Consider the following 21,905-nt stretch of genomic DNA (forward strand, 5'->3'; position numbering starts at 1 on the left):
CACATTTAGCAAAACTATACTTTTTTGCATCAGTTGAATACATTGTTTTAAAGACATAAATTCCCAAACCGTATATCAATTCTCATTTGCTTCATTCCAGCATGTTTTTTCTTATGCAGCTTAAATTGTGGATTGATGCTGAATCTATCAAAACAGTTCATTTTAAACACAAGTTATGTTTCCTCTTCTTCGGTAGTCCTACAGGATCAAGATGCGGAAATGGAAGATTTTGACACAGGTAGGGAAGGTGATGCTGGATGGGTTGGGCAAGCAGGTAGTTGCAAAGCTGCTTAAAATAAAATGTTAAAAATACATAGAAATGAACCTTCAATTAGCAGTATCAAACGTAATGCCATGGTATTGTAAGTAACATTTACATTTGCACTGCTGATTTTTACAATACCATGGGTAAATCCATTCGAATCATTTCCTTCAACACTTAGAGTACTCTTCAAGTATAACCAGGGTGTGCATGTTAGCTAGAAAAGACAAACAATAATAACTGTGAATGAAGTGCGGGGAGTAGGTGCCACCTTGTGGAACAGATAGGGAAAGATACTTAAAGGAAATTGTTTCATCTTTGGCAGATGGTAGAATGAAATAAAGTCGCTAAACATAATAATTGTACAAAATGAAAGAAGTTACTGTTTTTTCCCCATTCTGACTTATTTCCCAGAATTTCAAAATCCTATCACTAAATGTGAAATTGTTTGCATGCCAATTATGCTTTGGTTTTAATACACATTAAAATAAAAATTAATGGTTACATTAGCAAATGATTTGGCTATAGATCTGTTGCTCAGAAGTTTATACCATTAGATAGTTCAAATCATACCACCCAAGTTGAAGAATTTTAAGTTCAATTCATCAGACAAACCTGGAATTAAAAAATGATTATCATGATTGGTCATCTCTAAAAGAGACTACATTTTCACAAAAATAAACATTTACTTCATAAATGCCCTCCAGGGAAAGAAATCTATTGATCTGCTCTCGCCTTTGATCGACTCAAGATCTACCAATGTGGTTGCCTTTCAACTGCCCTTGGAAGTGGCCTAGAATACCCTTCAGTTCATGGGACAGGTATAGATAGAAATAAATGCAGATCTTGCCAGTCATGTTTACATATGATGAATTAGTACATTTAAAAAAACACAACAAGTATTGTTGTAAACACAAGAATTTTGTTGAGATATTGAATACAGCACAGACTGGCATTCTGCCAGTGCAGGTGATCGTTACTTATCAAGCCTTACAACTTTTAAGATTATTTACTATAAATAATTCAATTAAATCTTACTCAATAGCTGGGAATTTCATCATTGTATTTAAACTAACATTTTTTCATATGTCTTAATTTTGTGGCGTTCCGCAATTTTTAGAAGCATTCATTCTGGCACTGTAATTTTATTATATTAGTAAATATCAGTGGATGTATTCATATCAGTGTAGTAATATTACTGTACACATACGTAACATTCCCCCAAGGGCTCAGAGGTCCTGGCAGTAATGACTGTAATTTTTTAAATACTCACTGTTTCGACTATAGAAAAATAGAAACATAGAAATTATGTGCAGGAATAGGCCACTCGGCCCTTCGAGCCAGCACCACCATTCAATATGATCATGGCTGATCATCCAGAATCTGTACCCTGTTCCTGCTTTCTCCTCATATCCTTTGGTTACATTAGCCCTAAGAGCTATATCTAACTCTCTCTTAAATACATCCAGTGAATTGGCCTCCACTGCCTTCTGTGGCAGAGAATTCCACAGATTCACAACTCTCTGGGTGAAAAAATATTTGCTCATCTCAGTTTTAACTGACCTGTCCCTTATTCTTAAACTGTAATCCCTGGTTCTGGACTCCCCCAACATCAGGAACATTTTTCCTGCATCTAGCCTGTCCAATCCCTTAAGAATTTTATATGTTTTTATAAGATCCCCAATGCACAATTGCAGCACTATCTGAGCATCCACTTTTGAAAGTTTGTTTCTACTGTGGCATTTCCAAATATGATAGACATGTCAGATATAGACACCTGGGGTCCTGCAAATCCCCTTCAGAGTATAAAGGAGGAACATCAAGAGGAATTAAAGAGAATTTGAGATAGCATTGGCAGAAATGGTAAAGGAGACACCTAAGAGATTCTGTGTCTTTTTAAAGTAAAAGGGTAATATAGCTAGAGACTGGATGTCAAGTATCCCGGCAGGCTTTGGGAGTATGCTACTAGCTGGAGAGAAATAGAGAGAAATGCTGGAGCCAGGAGAACAAAGGAGCACAGTGAAAATGGTCACGTGATTGATATCTGGTGGGAGCAGAGCTGAAGGTAACTTCATGGCTAGGCAGTACGGCCTTGAGAAGATAAGGTGCCTGGGAACGGCCACTTTGCAAAATAACTCTCTGATGAGAAAATGATATGACCAGGCAACGGAATTAAGAACTCCCTAGCCTGATAAGGAACGAAGATGTGTTTCGTTTATTCAGCCCTTGGAGGAGTGACAGCTTGAAGTGATTGATGTCACAGTCGTGGGAGCCTTGGGTTAGAACAAAGGTTTCCTTTCGAATGCTGAAGTAAAAATTAGTGTAAAAGAAGGGCAGTCTGAGACATCAGTATTGACAACCCGGGATCAACCATCGCAAGAACAAGGGTCCTGAGTTTGAAACTCAGAGAAGACTACCCCCTACCAACAGAGTGAATATGGCCAATTCATTCATACGGGCAAAACTGAGTCCAAGTCATGAGTTTGTGATTTAGTTTAAGAAGCAATAAGTTGAAATAGTAAAATAAATGAGAAGTTATTAGAAGTCAGTGGTTTGCATGCATGCTTAAGTCACTTGAGTGTTAATAAAGATTAAGTTGTACTAAACCTTGGTTTAGAGTCTTTTGTTCGATATGTCAGTTGATACCCTGGAGAGCTAATAGGGTCAACAGTAACTAGGGAGAGAATGGGTCCCTCTAAGGAACAATACAATTGCTTATGTGTGGAGCCACAGGAAATAGGCAAGATGCTAAATGAATATTTATCCTCACTATTTATCATGGAAAAGGTCAATTAACCGAAGGAATTCAGGGAATAGAATAATGAAACATATCCACATTACTAAAGAGTAGATGCTGGTGGACTCAATCACAAAAGGTTGAAATAATCCCCTGGACCTCATCAAGTGTGTGCTAGGACTTAGCGGGAAGTCAGGAAAGAAATTGCTGGGGCCACAGCAGAGTTATCTGCATTACCATTAGTCACAGTGAGCTGCAGGAAGATGTGGCACTGGCCAATGTTTTTACCTACAAAGTACACTATAGAGGCGCCACAAAGGCACCGACAATGTTAGAAAAAGTACTCATCCCTTCTTCGTCCCCCCCCATGCCGGGTCCCTCTTGGTTCTCGGCCCGTCCACGTCCTTGGCCTGTCTTGACATCCAAGGCCCTGTCCTCGGCCCGACTCCATCCTCGGCCTGACTCTGTTCGTAGCTCCGACCCGACCTTGTGGCTCCATCCCGATCCGTCCCGGCCCATCTCGCTCCACGGCAGCTTCTCCATAGGCCGTGGAGGGCAAATAGGCCCTGCTCGGAGGGAGTGGTTCGGCCCGCTGCTCGCCGGATCGGTTGGTTACAAAGTCAACATGAACTAGTTGGGCTGAAAGGCCTATTTCTGTACCATTTATTTCTTTGTCTCCATGTAATATTGGATCTCGGCCTGTGGAACAATATAATTATCGCTCAACTGCCTCGTTGGCCCCAAATAAATTAATTTTTAAAATGTTGATCTTAATTCCACTGAAGAACATTGCCAAATAGCTTAAATAATTAACGATAATTTTTACATTTGGAATATTTCAGCCGCTTCTAAACTCTATTCTATTTCTAGTTTTTTTTGCACAGTGAGTAAATTGAATTATATTCCATTAAAAAAAATATTCTGTTTCACTCTTTGCAAGGATTTCTCTGTCTGAAATTCATTTAACGTTCTTTTTGTCTGCCATTTGTTGGATGCCCTTATAAATGGCAACAGGATCAAAGTGGTGGCAGTAACCCAATGCTCTCAAACCTATTAAATTATTGTGTCTCGCAACATAAGCTGCACTATAACACAATGGCAAAGTTTCGGCTATTAATTCCTCCACTGAGGTGTGACCCATTCAAATGAACAAATCAATTATTAAACCAGTACAGTAACATTGCAGATGACAAAAAATAATGACTACTTTTAATTTAGCTGAACTACTTCCTTGGTTTTCTATCAGCTTGTCTACTTACTCATGAGATAAGGAAGCCTCTTTCTGCCCTGACACAATCTCCTCTTTACCAATCTCATTGCCATCTTTTTTCCAGGTTCCAATTGTAGGGGATTCTTTTGTTGCTGGAATTGTCAAATTGCAGGACAGTCTGATCTTTGTGGCCATCGTTATATTCACCTTCTTTGTTTCATTGAATCCTGAAAAAGTGTAAATAAAAAATAATTTTTTAAATCTCAATTAGAAAACCTAAAAATCCAACAGCAAAGTATCCACTTAATCAAGAAGGTACTGAGATAGATTTCTATGAATGGAAGGAATAAAATGTTCACTAATTTAAATAGATATTGAAGTGAATACAGACCCATGCTCATTCGGAACCAGCAATGACTGCCTGGAAGATTATTAATTTTATTAATGCAACTTCATTCATTTTTAATGGCAGTTTATTGCAATATCTTGAAAAATTCAAACCAGCGAACATGTTTCCGATTTACTGTGTGCTTTTGGGCTACAATCTACATAAAATGAATTATGATTTGAAAGATAAGAGGCTTCCTGATTTATTTTACATTTCATCAACTGTGATATCATTCGCAAAAAAATACGAGCAGAAGTAGTGTATCCCTGACTCCACATCCAGCAGAGGCCACGAGGAATTATTCCTAGTATTGGTTTATTATTGTCATGTGTACTGAGTTACAGCAAAATAACTTTGCATACGATCCAGTCAAATTATACTATACAAGAGTACAATCAAGCCGTACACAAGTACAACTGGTAATGTAAAGAGAAAAATACCAGAGTGAAGAACATAGTGTTAGAGCATTATAATGTTGCAGATGCAGAGAAAGTGTAAATTGAAAATAGCACAATGTGTCTCAAAGAGGTACGTTTTGGAGATTGGGACTATGCCCTAGCTTATGGGAGACCATTCAGAATTCTGATAACAGCGAAAAAGAAGCTTTTCGGGAAGTGGTGGTATGTGCTTGTCGGGAAGACGATGGAATGATCGAATGTGATGCAAAAAGGTCCTTGAAAACTTTGGCTGCTTTTTCAAGACCGCATGAAGTGTAGGTGGAGTTGGTGGGGAGGAGGCTGGTTTGTGTGATGGACTGGTCTACTTCCACACTTCTTGTGGTCTTAGGCAGTGCTGTTGTCAAATTAAGCTATGATGCATTGCAATCGTGCAACTTTTTACAGTGCATCTATAGAGGTTAGTAAGAGTCGCTGGAGACATTCCCAATTTCCTTAGTTTTCTGAGGATCCAGAGACAAGTGATAGGGCTTCCTTGGTCATTACTTTAATGAGGAATTAGCAAGCGAGCTGTAGCACACTGAGACACTCACTGGATGGTTGTAGTTTCTTCAGAGGTAGCAGGCCAACAATGAAGTTCAAGGTCTTTCCCACCAGTCAGAAGACCCCAGTGTTTCTGGCTACAAACTCTGTCCATGGCTTTAAGTGAGAGGCCAAGTGTTCTGCTCTTTTCCTGACCTGCATCAGTGCTTGGTTTTACCTCTGCTATAATTTGTGAAGGCAGCAAAATTCAGCTTATTATTATAACAGCACACTTCGATTGCCTGCAGGATAGTCTTTACGCATGCCATACTCAAAACATCACCCATTCCTTCTCTCCAGAGATGCTGCCTGTCCTGCTGAGTTACTCCAGCATTTTGTGTCTACCTTCGAATTAAACCAGCATACGCAGTTCTTCCTACTCAAAATAGTGTCATTGTATTAATAAGGCAGAGCAAAATTAGATTTCTGAGTTTTTCATTTTTAAATCTATTAGGTGTGTTCCATCCAAGAGATATTAGGCAAATGCAATCCAGCCAATTACCACATTTGCAGTCTTTTAAAATCATCATCAAAGTGATCAAAAATGATAGTGCAAACGAATAGACAATAGACAATAGGTGCAGGAGAAGGCCATTCGGGCCTTCGAGCCAGCACCGGCATTCAATGTGATCATTGCTGATCATCTACAATCAGTAACCTATGCCTGCCTTCTCCCCATATCCCTTGATTCCACTAGCCCCCTAGAGCTCTATCTAATTCTCTTTTAAATTCATCCAGTGAATTGGCTTCCACTGCCTTCTGCGGCAGAAAATTCCACAAATTCACAACTCTCTGGGTGAAAAGGTTTCTTCTCACCTCAGTTTTAAATGGCCTCCCCTTTATTCTTAGAGGCATCATTCAGGTAAGAGCTGGGATGTAACATATTTTGCCACACAAGTCACAAAAAAGCATCACTGAATCAATCTCATAATTACTATGCTGACTAGTTCAGGAGAAAGGATGGACATTGTAAAGTGTTACTCAATACCCGAGTCCACACAGTCCTTCTACCATTCTAATTCAGCTTTAAGAAGTTCTAACAACAGCAAGAAAAAGCAAGTACTTGGTTGGCACTTCATCCACCACTCTTCATCTACTAGTTTCTCTGGGGACTGTAATGTATACAATCTACAAAATATGCTGCAGTAACACTCTGAGGATTGAGACAGAATCTTCCAAAAAAGAACACTAATGGAAATGTGAATAAAACGTGATGAAATTCAGACACTAATCCACTAATTTTTCATGCAAATAATTTAACAACAGCAACAGCATCTCTTAATATGTGTCACTAAATGTACTAACCCTGGGATTAATAATTAAACGTTATGAGCCAATACTGGATTGAATAATCTTGCACTGTGCAACAGTGTTATACAAAGATTATAAATTTCAACATTTAAACCCAATTGAATTGAGAGGATTAGCCATCACTGCAGAATATGTGAAATTAAATTAATAGAAATGCACAGCGTCTGACATGAAACAAACAGCTCACTGGAACATTCAACTTGTAGTGGGTGCGGTCACCGCGGTAATCAGGCCAGACGCCAGGTGAGTAATCAATAACTTTAATAACTGTATTACCTATAGTATCAAACACCGCACTCAAGTCTGAAGTCAGTCGACACACCCAAACCCTTTATAGTCCCAGACCACCTGACCAAAGGGGACTGACCCAGGAAGTGACCTAATCCCTCCCGTCCACTGAGTGCCGAGTGGAATGACCAAGGGAGTGGCCTAGCCCCCGGGTGCCGCCACAGGACCCCCCCCCAAGAACCGAAGGCACGAAACGGACAGGGGGACGGATGAAACGGCCAGCCCGTGTGCGCGCCACGGCGGGCGCAGGAAGCAGAACCACCCCGCCAGGGGAAGGCACCCGCGGGAACTTCGGGGGTAAGGGCCGGGACGCGGGACGACCCCGAGGGCGAGGCTGCGCCAGTAGCACCGGCTGGCTAATGTCCACATGCGCCGGCTTTAGCCGTGAAAGAGAGACCGTCTCAGGACGACCCCCCATGTCCAACACGAAGGTGGCAGAGCCCCGCTCAAGCACTTTGAACGGTCCCTCATAAGGGCGCTGAAGGGGTGGCCGGTGGGCATCCCGACGCAGGAACACAAAAGGACAGTCCTGCAGGGCGGAAGGGACATGTGACCGCACCGAACCGTGGCGAGACGTCGGCACTGGCGCCAGCGAGCCCACCGTCTCCCGAAGGCGTTGTAGGGCGGCTGAGGGCTGTTCTGCCTGACCCTGGGCGGGGGGAACGAACTCTCCGGATACCGTCAACGGAGCCCCGTAAACCAATTCCGCCGAGGAGGTGGCCAAGTCCTCCTTGGGGGCGGTGCGGACACCCAGTAAAACCCACGGCAACGCGTCAACCCAGTCCGGGCCAACGAGCCTGGCCTTCAGAGCGGCCTTGAGCTGGCGGTGGAAACGCTCCACCAGGCCGTTCGCCTGCGGATGGTACGCTATGGTGCGGTGCAGGTTAACCCCCAGCAGTTGGGCCATGGATGACCACAGCTCGGAGGTGAATTGTGGCCCCCTGTCGGACGTAATATGGAGCGGAACCCCAAATCTGGCAATCCAATTTGCCGCCAAGGCACGGGCACAAGTAGAGGCACACGTGTCCGGCAGTGGAACTGCCTCCGGCCACCGCGTGAAACGGTCCACCATTGTCAGGAGGTAGGTGAAACCCCGAGAAGGCGGCAGCGGCCCCACGATGTCCACATGGATGTGGTCAAAACGGTGGCGAGGGACGGGGAACTCCTGGAGCGGCGCACGCACATGCCGCTGTACCTTTGAGGTTTGGCACGGGATGCAGGTGCGCACCCAATGCCCAACCTGCTTGCGTAACCCGTGCCAAACGAAACGGGAAGCCACGAGGGTCGTCGTTGCCCGAATGGAAGGGTGGGACAGCCCGTGGAGCACCTCGAACACCCGGCGTCGCTAGGCCACAGGCACGATTGGGCGTGGCTGCCCGGTGGACACATCGCACAGCAGTGTCGCGCCCCCAGTGCCACAGGGAACGTCCTCCAACCTGAGGCCCGAAACGGCGGTACGGTAGGCGGACATCTCGTTATCGGACAGCTGGGCCGCCGCCAGGGCTGAGTAGTCGATCCCATCAGCCACTTGCAGGACGGCGTGGACCGCGGGTCGAGACAAGGCGTCGGCCACCCGGTTGTCTTTACCCCCGATGAAACGGATGGAGGTAGTAAATTCTGAGATGTAAGCCAGCTGCCGCTGCTGGCGAGCTGACCACGGGTCGGACACCTTGGCGAAAGCGAAAGTAAGGGGCTTGTGGTCCGTGTACGCGGTGAAAGTCCGCCCCTCGAGAAAATAGCGGAAGTGGCGGACCGCAAGGTAAAGGGCAAGGAGCTCGCGGTCAAAGGCACTGTAGTTCCGCTGTGCGCCGCTGAGGTGCCTACTGAAGAAGGCCAGAGGCTTCCAACACCCATCCGTGTGCTGTTCGAGCACCGCCCCAACCGCTACTTCTGAAGCGTCGACCGTCAGGCTGGTTGGTGCATCAACCCGTGGATGCACGAGCATCGTGGCCGCAGCCAGGGCTTCCTTGGCGTGTTGGAATGCCGCCACCGCATCGTCGGTCCATTCGACCTCCCTGCGCTTGCCCGCCATGAGATGGAAAAGCGGGCGCATGATCCGGGCTGCAGATGGCACAAATCGGTGGTAAAAGGCCACCATTCCCACGAACTCCTGGAGGCCCTTCACGGTGGTCGGGCGTGGAAACTGGCGCACCGCGTCCACCTTGTTGGGGAGCGGCAGCGCACCGTGCATGGTCACGTGGTGGCCCAGGAATTCGATGGATGCCACCCCGAAACGGCATTTGGTGATGTTGATGGCCAGCCCATGATCGCTAAGGCGCTGGCATAGCTGGCGGAGATGGGCAGCATGCTCCTGTCTCGAGCGGCTCGCCACCAATATGTCGTCCAGGTATACGAAGACGAATTCCAACCCGCGGCACACGCAGTCCATAAGTCGCTGGAAGGCTTGCGCAGCGTTCTTGAGTCCGAACGGCATGCGGAGGAATTCAAATAGGCCAAATGGCGTCACGATTGCTGTCTTGGGGACGTCGTCGGGGTGGACTGGAATTTGGTTATAGCCACGCACCAGGTCGACCTTGGAAAATACCGTGGCCCCAGCCAGGTGGGCATTAAAATCCTGGATGTGAGGGACCGGGTACCTGTCAGCGATTGTGGCATCGTTAAGCCGGCGGTAATCTCCGCAAGGACGCCAACCACCGTCTGCCTTGGGGACCATATGTAGCGGGGACGCCCACGGGCTGTCTGAACGGCGCACGATCCCCAGTGACTCCATAAGGCGGAACTCCTCCCGAGCGAGACGGAGCTTGTCCGGTGGAAGACGCCGTGCCCGGGCGTACAAGGGCGGGCCAGTAGTTGTTATATGATGCACCACCCCATGCTTTGGGGCGGCGGAGTGGAACTGGGGGTCCAGAATATCGGGGAATTCGGCCAGAATCCGTGAGAACGCAGCGTCCACGGACGACAGGGGCCCATCAGGACGCACGACCGCTGCAGAGTGACGGAGTGCACCAAACGCTGCCGCTTAACGTCCACGAGCAGGGAATGTGCCCGTAGGAAATCTGCACCCAACAGTGGCTGGGACACATCCGCGATCACAAATTGCCACGAGAAGCTGCTCGCCCCGAAGTTGAGGGAGATCGTGCGCACACCATATGACCGGATTGTGGTCCCGTTGGCTGCGGCGAGGAGGGGACCGCGGTTACCACTACGGAGGTCAGCCTGCGAAGGGGGAACAACACTCACCTCCGCCCCGGTGTCTACGAGGAAACGGGCCCCGGAGCGGCGGTCCCACGCAAACACACGATGAATCTGGCCGGCCGCCGAAGCAATCAGTGACGGCCGGCCTCTGCGTTTCCCGGGAACGAACAGGGTTGCCGGCATTGACGGGCCGAAGGGCCCCACCGCCGATGGAAATAGCACCAGCCCCCTCTGCTGGGTTCCGTGAAAACGGGCGGCTGTGCGGGCCGATCTGACCACCAGCGACCTCCGGTGGCGTATGGAGGAACTGGCGGCAGGCTGCGCGCGACCCCTGGGTCCGACCACCCGCGACCTCCGGTGGCGGGTGGGAGAACTGCAGGCGGGCCGTGCGAAAAAGACGCGCCGCCGGCTGGGTGAGCTGCTGAAGCCGGATACCGTCGGGAAGGCTGTCGGGGAGCGGTGGTAATGCGGGCGATCGAGGCTCCTACCTGCGGGTAGTCGTCGGCCGTTGGCTGGACTTCCAACGCGTCGAGGGCCAGGTGACGGGCCATCATGAGCTGATCAGCGCGCCTGCCCAACGCCTGCATGTTGGGGAACGGGACGTCGAGGAGCTGCTGGCGGAGGTCGGACGGCAGCAGCATCAGGTAAACATGTTTGAAAAGGAACCTGGGCTCGTAGTCGCCTAGCAGTGCCTGCATGTCGGCCAGTAGTACCGACGGGCGGCGGTCACCCAGGGGCGGCATTCGGAGGATCCGGGTTGCCCGCTCAGCCTCGCAGAGGCCGAACTGCTCACGGAGGAAGGCTTTAAGGGCCACGTATTTATCGGTTGCCGGGGGGTCGCGGAGGAAGGGTCGGACCAGGCGCGCGGTGGCCGGGTCGAGGGCGCTGACCACGTGAAAGTATTTGGTGGCGTCGGCAGTTATTCCCCGCAGGGCGAACTGTGCCTCGGCCTGGTCAAACCAGAAGTCGGGGTCCTCGGTCCACAATGGAGGCAGCCACACCGACACGGCGTGGATAGCGGCGCGGGCGGCAGGGTCCGCGGGAAGGTCCAAAAGCGGTTGTGGTTGTGGTTGTGGTTGTGGTTGTGGTTGTGGTTGACTGGAAGAGTCGGGTAGTTGCAGGTTCTGGTCCATCGCGACTTGCGAGGGAAAGTCGGGGTCACCAGTGTAGTGGGTGCGGTCACCGCGGTAATCAGGCCAGACGCCAGGTGAGTAATCAATAACTTTAATAACTGTATTACCTATAGTATCAAACACCGCACTCAAGTCTGAAGTCAGTCGACACACCCAAACCCTTTATAGTCCCAGACCACCTGACCAAAGGGGACTGACCCAGGAAGTGACCTAATCCCTCCCGTCCACTGAGTGCCGAGTGGAATGACCAAGGGAGTGGCCTAGCCCCCGGGTGCCGCCACAAACTTATTTTTTCCCCCGCTTTCGACTGCTCCCAGAACCAAAGTCCCCAACATTGCACAGTGAGCGATGAAAAGCATGACATCTTGTGGCCGAGTAACAGAAAGTTACAATGATTCGTTGGAAATTTAATTTGCAACATACTGTACAAAGAACACTTGTCTAGAAATTGGATTTCACATTTTCTTTTTGTTGCACCAATCCAGCACTGTGTTTAGAACTGTCAACTATTCATTTTGCCCGCAGAAAATCATGATGAACTTAAGAAAATTATGAAAAAACACGGTGTTTTACATTCAGAAACAAACTAAGGAACTGCACATTTACTGACAAGATCATCCCATTTGGCAAACCTCCCCAACACTGTGTGATACCCTTATGAATGAATCAATGAATGAATAAGTTTATTGGCCAAGTATGCATATACAAGGAATGTGCCTTGGTGCTCCGCTCACAAATGACAACACAAACATACAGTTAACAATTAAGAATAAAGCATAACCACATCAAAACAATAAGGATACAACATTACGGTCTAAACATGTGGGTGAAAATAAACCAGAGCAAAAAAGAGACTACAGACTTTGGTTATTGAGTAGAACTATCACTCGTGGAAAAAAGCTGTTTTTATGTCTGGCTGTGGCTGCTTTGACAGTCTGGAGTCGCCTTCCAGAGGGAAGTGCTTCGAAGTGTTTGTGGCCAGGGTGAGAGGGGTCAGAGGTGATCCTGCCCACTCGCTTCTTGGCCCTTGCAGTGTGCAGTTCATCAATGGGGGGAAGGTTGCAGCCAACAACCTTCTCAGCTGTGCGAACGATCCGTTGCAGCCTCCGGATGTCGTGCTTGGCGGCTGAGCCAAACCAGACCATGATGGAGAAGGTGAGGACGGACTCAATGATAGCAGTATAGAATTGGACCATCATTGCCTGTGGCAGATTGTGTTTCTTCAGTTGCCGCAGGAAGTACATCGTCTGTTGGGCCTTTTTGACTGTGGAGTCGATGGTGGCCCCCCATTTAAGGTCCCTGGAGATGATGGTTCCAAGGAACTTAAATGACTCCACAGATGTGACTGTGGTGTTGTTGATGGTGAGTGAGGGGAGGGTAGGGGGATCTCTTTGAAAGTCTACAATTAGTTCCACTGTCTTGAGAGCATTGAGCTCCAGGTTGTTGCGATGGCACCAGGACGCCAGCTTATGACGGGAGGTCATCAGGGTATAATAGGTGCATTGCCTATGGCCGCTATAAAGCAGCTTTTGAGGGAAGACAGTTCAAAGAGAAGGAGGGAAAGAACACATTTCACCCAGCATCATCCAGGAGGTTCCTGGTGCTTCACAGAGCTCAGGAAGGAGGTTCTTGTGTCAGGGGCCGAGGGCCTGGAATAGATGGCTGAAGTTGTGTTGATAGCAGAAGAATCGTTACATTATCAAGCCATGCAAAAAAAAGGACCTCTTCACTGTCGATATGTCAAGGGGACTGCATCAGTATAACAGTTGCTGCTTTATAATTACAATAATTCACACACACACGCACATACATACATGCACACACGCACGCACACACACACAAGTATTAATCCTGCAAAATGTTACTCCTGCATCACCATCCACTCTCATCCCATTATCGGTAAACCTCCACTGAACCCTCACCAAAGCCTCCATTTCCTTCCTACAATGAGGCAACCAGAATTGCACACAATACTCCAAATGTGGCCGAACCAAAGTCTTATAGAACTGCATCAAGACTTCTTGACTATTATACTCAGTGCCACGTGCAATGAGGGTGAGGAAAACCAGATGCCTTCTTAAGTAAAGATAAGTGGAAATAAATTGCTGGAGATGAAAAGCAGATCAGTTATTCTGCTAAATCAACAGCACTCTCTTCAAAGACTAATATTTGTTCCATAATAATACACTAAGAATTCATCAGTGGGATAGTCTGAGACTTAGGTATGGATAGTCCACATCATAATGTTAATCTTGGGGTATCCTTATTTTAAATCTGGGGAGGGTTTTAGAAGCAAAATATCAGCTCCTGTCCCTCATGTTTAACTGATCATTCTTAAGCTATATTCCTGACTGCAAAAACATATGTCTACTCAGTCTGAAGAAGAGCTCCGACCTGAAACGTCACCTGTCCACTGCCTCCCCAGATGCTGTCTGACCTACTCAGTTCCTAATGGCCACAGATTCTATAGAAGCTGCAGTTGATATGATGGACTCATGACTCACACTTTAGACACTCCAGGCTTCCAGTACCATTCATATATATTAACAGGAACAAGTACCAGCCAAATTCTGCATACACTGAATCCTAATTGACAAAATAATAACACTGGCTGAAGGGACATGTCAATTCAGTTTATAAGCACGTGAACAGATAGAAACATAGAAAATAGGTGCAGGAGTAGGCCATTCGGCCCTTCGAGCCTGCACTGCCATTCAATATGATCATGGCTGATCATCCAACTCAGTATCCCGTACCTGCCTTCTCTCCATACTCCCTGATCCCTTTAGCCACAAGGGCCACATCTAACTCCCTCTTAAATATAGCCAATGAACTGGCCTCAACTACCTTCTGTGGCAGAGAATTCCACAGATTCACCACTCTCTGTGTGAAAAAAAACTTTCTCATCTCGGTCCTAAAAGACTTCCCCCTTATCCTCAAGCCTGGATTGCTGTCAGATGAATAGAGTAAGCATACTTACCTCCAATTCACCAAAGTAATTTTAACAGCAGTACAAATTATGTGATGATAGTACAGCTCATGTCCACTGTATTATACTTCCCATAGAGTTCTGCATTGCGAATTCCAGAAGTCTCTCCAAATTACTTCCAGACTTTTACATATGATGAGTTGTCTACAACAGGTACTGTAAGTGATGTTCTCCTCCATGGTCGTCTATTTTGCTTTTATCTTCGCAGCACATTTGGATTTGTTACTGGAGTCCAGGTTGTGTTGACATCTACAGTTACTGTTAGCTGCTTAAGCTATGCTTAAAAATTGTAGCAATGGATCGTTCAAAAAACATGTAGCATCAAATTCTTACTGAAAATATTTATGGAATTGTGAGGCTTTGCAATACTTTATCAGATTCCAGAAGATATATATTTGAAAAATCCACATAGCATTTTGAGAATCTATATTCAGCTGAAGAACCTCATGCTCATAGTAATGACAACCCATATATTACAAAGTAAATCAAAGTAAAACACGCTTGTACAGTATGTATTACATTCAGTGAAAGAAATAAGATGCTGAAATTACCTAAAAGAAGAGAAATCTCCACCACAGATAAATGGTCTTCATCACCCCTAGACACTGGTGCTGAGGTTGCATGATGAGAATTACCTGGAAAGGTAAAATATTTAATATTCAATAAACTGTTCCTGGTATTATGATCCGGTAGAAAATATCAAAATAAAGGAAAAGTCTAGAAACTATAGGCCAGTGAGGTAGGTAAATTACTGAAAAGAATCATGAGGAATAAGATTTATATGCATTTAGATAGATGGGCTGATAAGGGATTTTGTGCATAGAAGATCGTGACTGAGATTTTGACTGAGATTTTGAAGTAACCAAAAAGGTTGAAGAGCATAAAGCTGTAGAAATTGTCTAAATGGACCAGCAAGGCATTTGATAAGGTTTTGTATGGTAGGCTGCTCTGGAAGGTTAGATCGCAGGGAGAGCTAATTTACTGGATAGAGAACCAATTCCGGAGACAAAGTCCAATGTCAATAGACAATAGACAATAGGTGCAGGAGGAGGCCATTCAGCCCTTCGAGCCAGCACCGCCATTCAATGCGATCATGGCTGATCACTCTCAATCAGTACCCCGTTCCTGCCTTCTCCCCATACCCCCTCACTCCGCTATCCTTAAGAGCTCTATCCAGCTCTCTCTTGAAAGCATCCAACGAACTGGCCTCCACTGCCTTCTGAGGCAGAGAATTCCACACCTTCACCACTCTCTGACTGAAAAAGTTCTTCCTCATCTCCGTTCTAAATGGCCTACCCCTTATTCTTAAACTGTGGCCCCTTGTTCTGGACTCCCCCATCATTGGGAACATGTTTCCTGCCTCTAATGTGTCCAATCCCCTAATTATCTTATATGTTTCAATAAGATCCCCCCTCATCCTTCTAAATTCCAGTGTATACAAGCCTAATTGCTCCAGCCTTTCAACATACGACAGTCCCGCCATTCCGGGAATTAACCTAGTGAACCTACGCTGCACGCCCTGCAAAATGCAAAATGTGGGTTTGCGGTGAATCGGTCAGTACCCTAGCTTATGGAAGGACCATTCAGAAGCATGATAATAGAGGGGAGGAAGGTGTTCCTGAGTCTGACGATGCGTGCTTTCAACCTTCTTTTATGAGACAGCATGAAGTCAATGTGGGGAGTATGTCTGTGTGATGGTCTGGGCTACATTGACAACTCTGTAATTTGGGCGAAGCTGTTCCCAATCCAAGCTGTGATGCAGCTCAGCAGTATGTTCTCTAAAGTGCATCCAAAGAAGTTTGCAAGAGTCATTGGAATTTTCCCAGTCTTCTAAGGAAGTAGAGGCATCACTGTGCCTTCTTGGCTTTCGCATCATTGTGGTTGGTCCACTGCAGATAGTTGGTAGTATTTATACCAAGAAACTTGAAGCTTTCACCAATTTCCACTTGGGCACCATTAATGCTGATAATACAATAATGGGACATTTACTCCACCACACTTCCTGAAGTCATTAACTAGATTGGCCAATGTCCTGGTTTGGACATGAACATTTCTTACAATTCTTCACATATATTGAATGCTAACCTCTGCCCATCCCTCAACTACTATTTTCACAGCCAGCACTTGGGACATACAGTGACACCCACAAAAATTGATTTATTGGTGAAACTTATCTGAACTGAAGATGTGAAATAATCAGTTGTGTGCAAATATGTTAAATGTATGTCATTCTTTGTAAGTACCCTATAAGCAGGAAGTGGGCTGTTCCTCTACTCTCCGAGCAATGTTAACAGCAAAAAGAAACTTAAAATCTAAACTAAGCCATGAAAATCAACAAATAACTGCAGATGCTGGAAATTGAAACAAAACCAGGAACCTTTTTTGTAAATGTGGTTTTCCCCCTTCTGCCATAGATGGATCCCTCACTTGGGACTCCTATATGTCCCGTCATTCTGCACTTACTTCCCCTTCACCCATACGGACCAAGGATAGAGTTCCCCTGGTCCTCACTTTTCACCCCACATCCAACCCTTCACCGTTCACAACCAACACATCATACTCCGACATTTCCATCGCCTCCAATGTGATCCCAACCACAAGTCACATCTTTCCACATCCAAGTAATGACAAGACATCGATGCCTGGGGAACATCACCATTCACCTTCCTTCAGTCTGGAAAAACACCCACTGGTAATCATTGAAAAATAATACATGATAAGTGTGAGGTGTTGCATTTTAAGAAGTCAAACCAGGGCAGGACCTTCATAGTGAATGGTAGAGCCCTGGAGAGCATTATCGAGCAGAGAGATCTCAGAGTACCTAGTTACCTGAAAGTGACAGCGCAGATAGATATGGTTGTAATGAAGGCTTCTGGCACATTGACACTCATCAGTATGGGGAACTGAGTCAAGAAGTTGGGATGTTATGTTACAGTTAAGAGTGAATCCGCAGAAAGCAACTGGTCAAGATGGAGTCCCTGGCCATGTCCTCAGGATCTGTGCAGTTCAGTTGGTAGAGGTGTTCATAGAAATCTTTAACCTCTCACTATTCCATTCTGAGATCCCCACCCGTTTCAAAAAGACCACGACCATCCTGGTGCCTGAGAAAAGTAAGGTGACATGCAATAATGGCTACCGTCCAGTGGTTTCAACATCCACCATCATAAAGTCCTTTGAAAGACTGGTGATGCAGCATATTGATGCTGCCTCCCAACAAGCCTTGATTTACTGCAGTTTGCTTACCATTGAACAGGTCCACAGAAGACACCATCTCCCTGCCCCTAAACTCATCTCTGAAACACCTATACAACAAGGACTCCTAAGAGACACTCCTATGCATCAACAATAGCTCTACCTTCAACACCATAATACCATTAAAACTCATCTGTAAACTCTGGAACCTAGGAATCAGCACCCCCCTCTGTTACTGGATCCCCAACTTTCTAACCCACCAACCACAATTAATGAGGAGAGGTGACAACATCTCCACAAGAACTCTCAACACCAGTGCTCAGCATGGATGCATTCTCAGTCCCCAATTATATTCCCTATACACTGATGTTTGTAAGGCCAAATTTGGCTCTAACTCCATCTATATGTTTGAAGGTGATGCCACTATGGTGGGCTAAATCATGAACAATGACTAAAAGGGAATATAAGAAGGAGATAGAGAAATTGGTAACATGCTGCAGTAAAATAACCTTTCCTTCCATCTCAGCAAGAAGGAGCTAATTACTAGGCTGTCGCCGACAGTTTGCCGGGGTGTCACGGGCATGATCGTGAAGAGTCTTCAAAGAATCGTAGTGGATCTCGGCGCGTCGCTGAGAAAACTACCGGATTGAAATTTCTCGGTGACAGCTGGCTTGTCACCAGGTATCGTTGCTTATTGTGGGCGCTGTCGCATGCTGTCCCCAGGTTTGCTAGGTTGTCTTAGATGCATTTAGAAGCACATAATATTAAATTAAGGCAAGTCATTTGAAGATACCATAAAATGCTGGTGTTTAACCAATTTATTTACTGTCAAAACATTTGACAGGTAGATTGGAGGCGACAGTTTGACGGTCAGGTAAGTGTGGGAATTTTCACAATTTTTATGGCCATCAGCGAGTACATTTAAAGTAGGCTCCCAACCCAGATATGCAACCCAGAAACCAGATATGCATCTCCCGTACATTTCCAAAGAATGCCCACACTCCGCACAAAAATCCATTTAACCACGTTTAAAATTAAATTTCTTAATACTGCTATTAGTAAACTGGAAGTCAATCCAGTTTTGCCTTGTTACCGTGAAGCTTGGTTTTCAAGTAACCCGGGCAAGATGTTATATTTCAAAACTCTCAAGTAATTACAGACTTGTCAGTGATTTTAGCGAAAATTAGGACGCCGGAGAAGCATTGATAAGAGTGGGAATTTTGCGATGTTTCCGAAGACGGTGTAATCTCGACCTGACTCGGCATTGTCGTGGTCATTGTCGTAGGGTAAAAGAAAATTTTGGCGATCTGCTACGACTTTGACAATCGCCGGCAGTCGCCTAAAAAATTGCCTAAGTGGGACAGGCCCTTTACTGTACCTGTAATGACACATGCCAAAAATAAACCTATACCCTTTATCCTAATGCTATACAAGTCATTGGTGAGGATGCAAAAAGCTGGAGTACCTCAGTGAACATCTCTGGAGAAAAAGAATAGGTGACGTTTCGGGTCGAGAAACTTCTTCAGACTGAGAGTCAGGGGAAAGGGAAACGAGAGATATATAGATGGTGATAAAGAGATGTAGAACAAATGAAAGAAAGAGATGCAAAAGAGTAACGATCATAAAGGGAACAGGCCATTGTTTGCTGTGGCCTAGGTGAAAACGAGTTACAGACAATGAGACTCAACAGATGACTTTGAAGCTAGTACAATGACTTGGATGGGGAAAGTTGTTCAGCGAAACTATCACCTAGTCTACGTCTAGGTAATCGTTTCACTGAACACCTTTGTTCAGTCTACCTGGGCCTACCTGATCTCCCAGTTGCCAAACACTTTAATTCCCCTTCCCATGCTGACCTTTCTGTCCTGGGCCTCTTCCATTGCCAGAGTGAGGCCAAATGCAAATTGGAGAAACAGCACCTCATATTTTGTTTGGGCAGCTTGCAACCCAGTGGTATGATCTTGATTTCTCTAACTTCAAGTAACCCATGCATCCCCTCTCTCTCCGTCCCTCCCCACCCAAGTTGTTGTACTAGCTTCAAAACCATCTTCTTGAGTCTCATTGTCTGTAACTCATTTTTACCGAGGCCACTGCGAACAATGGCCTGTTCCCTTTGTCATTGTTACTTTTTTGCACAACTTTCATTTGTTCTACTTCTCTCTATATCACCGTCTTCATCTCTCATTTCCCTTTCCCCGACTCTTAGTCTGAAGAAGGGTCTCAACCTGAAAGGTCAGCTATTCCTTTTCTCCAGAGATGCTGTCTGACCCGCTGAGTTACTACAGCTTTTTGTGTCTATCGGCGGTTAAACCCGCATCTGCAGTTCCTTCCTACACATTGATGAGGATGCACCTAGTGCATTGTGTTTTGCATTTTATTTTCACCCTGCTGGATAGAGTGCAGAGAAAACTTATGAGCATTTTGCCAGGGTGCAAGAGTTTGAGCTACAGAGAGAGGTTGGGCAGGCTGGACATTATTCCTAGGAGTGCAGGAGGCTGAGTGGTGATCATATATAGGAGTATAAAATCATGTGGGGATGACATCAGGTGGATGCACAGTAGGTTTTTCCCAAGGTAGGGGAATCTTCTAGTAGGGAGCATTGGTTTAAGGTGAGAGGGGAAAGAATTAATGGGAAACCGAGGGGCAACTTATTCACACTGAGGGTGGTGGGCATATAGAATGAGTTGTCAGAGGAAGTTGTTGTAGTATGTACAAGACATTTGACATTTGGACAAGTATATTGACAGGGAAGGTTGGATGGATATGATCCATATTGAGTAAATGAGATTAGCTTAGATAGGGCATCTTCATTGGCATGGACGAATTGGGCCAGGTGGACTAATTGCATGCTGTATGACTCTATGACTCTCAGCTGAAGGGTCCCAATCCAAAACGTCTACTGCCCATTTCCCATTACAGTAGCCGTTCAATGCGCTGAGTTCCTCCAGCAGATTGTGTAAGTAAACAACTGCAGATGCTAGTACAAATCGAAGGTATTTATTTCACAAAATGCTGGAGTAACTCAGCAGGTCAGGCAGCATCTCAGGAGAGAAGGAATGGGTGACGTTTCGGGTCGAGACCCTTCTTCAGACTGATTCCTCCAGCAGATTGATTGCTGTTCCGGATTCCAGCATCTGCAGTGTCTTGTCTTAACGGTACTACAATAGTCCCATGTGAATTCCTATTTTGGCCTAGATAGTCCACTCTCCACACTCTGCCCTCTTGTTACTTACGTACTTCCACCTTTATTTCCGTATACTTACGTATTTCCACCTCTCACGTTTATATACGTTTCTCCTCGTCTGCTCTCCCTGTCACTCTTGTTTTAACGTTCACTGATTCTTTTTTCTAATGATCTTGGGTTATCGCTGGGTTTTGCACCCCCGGCACTTGCGACAAAAAAAACCCCTCTTTTTGTATTGCTTTATCTCCTTTGGTCATTTTCCCCAGAGCCCCTCCCTCCCTCCCTCCCTCCCTCCCTCCCTCGCCTGTTTGCAGTCAAGGGGCTTGCGGTCAGCAAGTGGCCAGGAGGAGGGAGATTGCAGTAACACCATCAAAGTGCAGAGGTGGAGAGGGTGGTCGGCCGGTGCAGGGGCAGACAAGAGCAGCATCTGCAGCCTCCCAACCAGTGGGGACCTCGGGTAACCGGCCTCTCCTCAAGCGACCAAGATGCCCCATCTCACTCAGCTGGTTACATTCATCCCGCGGCACAAGGGCGCACAAGGTCCCAGCAAACCCACGCACCCTCTTCTATTCGCGCCAACGGCGTCACTTACTTGGTTCGACCATCCCCTGAAAGGAGGTGATCAGCAAGATCGTGGAGAGGGTCCTCTTGCCCAGTGGCCCGATCATCTCTGCTGGTCCAGCGATGGATGGTCCCTGCGCTGCGCTGCGCTGCGGGCAGCTCCAGGCGGCTGCTGCTGCTACTGCTGCTACTGATGTGTGCATCGGCATCGGCATCGGCATCGGGCGCCAGCCCCTTTCACCTCTATCCCTGTCCTCCAGATCACCATGAAGGTTAAAGAGCGCACGCCCACCTATCCACCAGCACACATCCACAGTCTATTCAGAACAAATACAAATATTTATTTATGCTTTTCACATTAAAAGGGTTAAAGCGCCCACATTAAAAGGTTAATGTTCGAATAAAGTCAAATATTCGGAGTCAACGAAATGAGGATAACAACACCGGCCCCGCTCCCGTCCTCCTCCCAAACATGTGGGGGATGTTGTCAAGTCAAGTCAAGTCAATTTTATTTGTA

General features: G+C 46.3%; 1 protein-coding gene across 1 annotated transcript in view; it reads right to left on the minus strand.

Moving 5' to 3' along the window:
* Nucleotides 1-21,630, minus strand: part of LOC144592185 (basigin-like) — a 38,179-nt gene extending 16,549 nt beyond the window's left edge. Inside the window, exons 1-3 of the mRNA XM_078396661.1 lie at nt 21,420-21,630; nt 15,003-15,086; nt 4,259-4,436 (exon numbers count right to left, since the gene is read on the minus strand). Coding sequence (XP_078252787.1) covers nt 4,259-4,436; nt 15,003-15,086; nt 21,420-21,609 — 452 coding nt within the window. The 5' untranslated portion in view covers nt 21,610-21,630. The remainder of the gene's footprint in view (nt 1-4,258; nt 4,437-15,002; nt 15,087-21,419) is intronic.
* Nucleotides 21,631-21,905: the final 275 nt, after the last annotated feature.

Source organism: Rhinoraja longicauda, chromosome 1 (genome assembly GCF_053455715.1).
Source record: "Rhinoraja longicauda isolate Sanriku21f chromosome 1, sRhiLon1.1, whole genome shotgun sequence".
Taxonomy (NCBI): domain Eukaryota; kingdom Metazoa; phylum Chordata; class Chondrichthyes; order Rajiformes; family Arhynchobatidae; genus Rhinoraja; species Rhinoraja longicauda.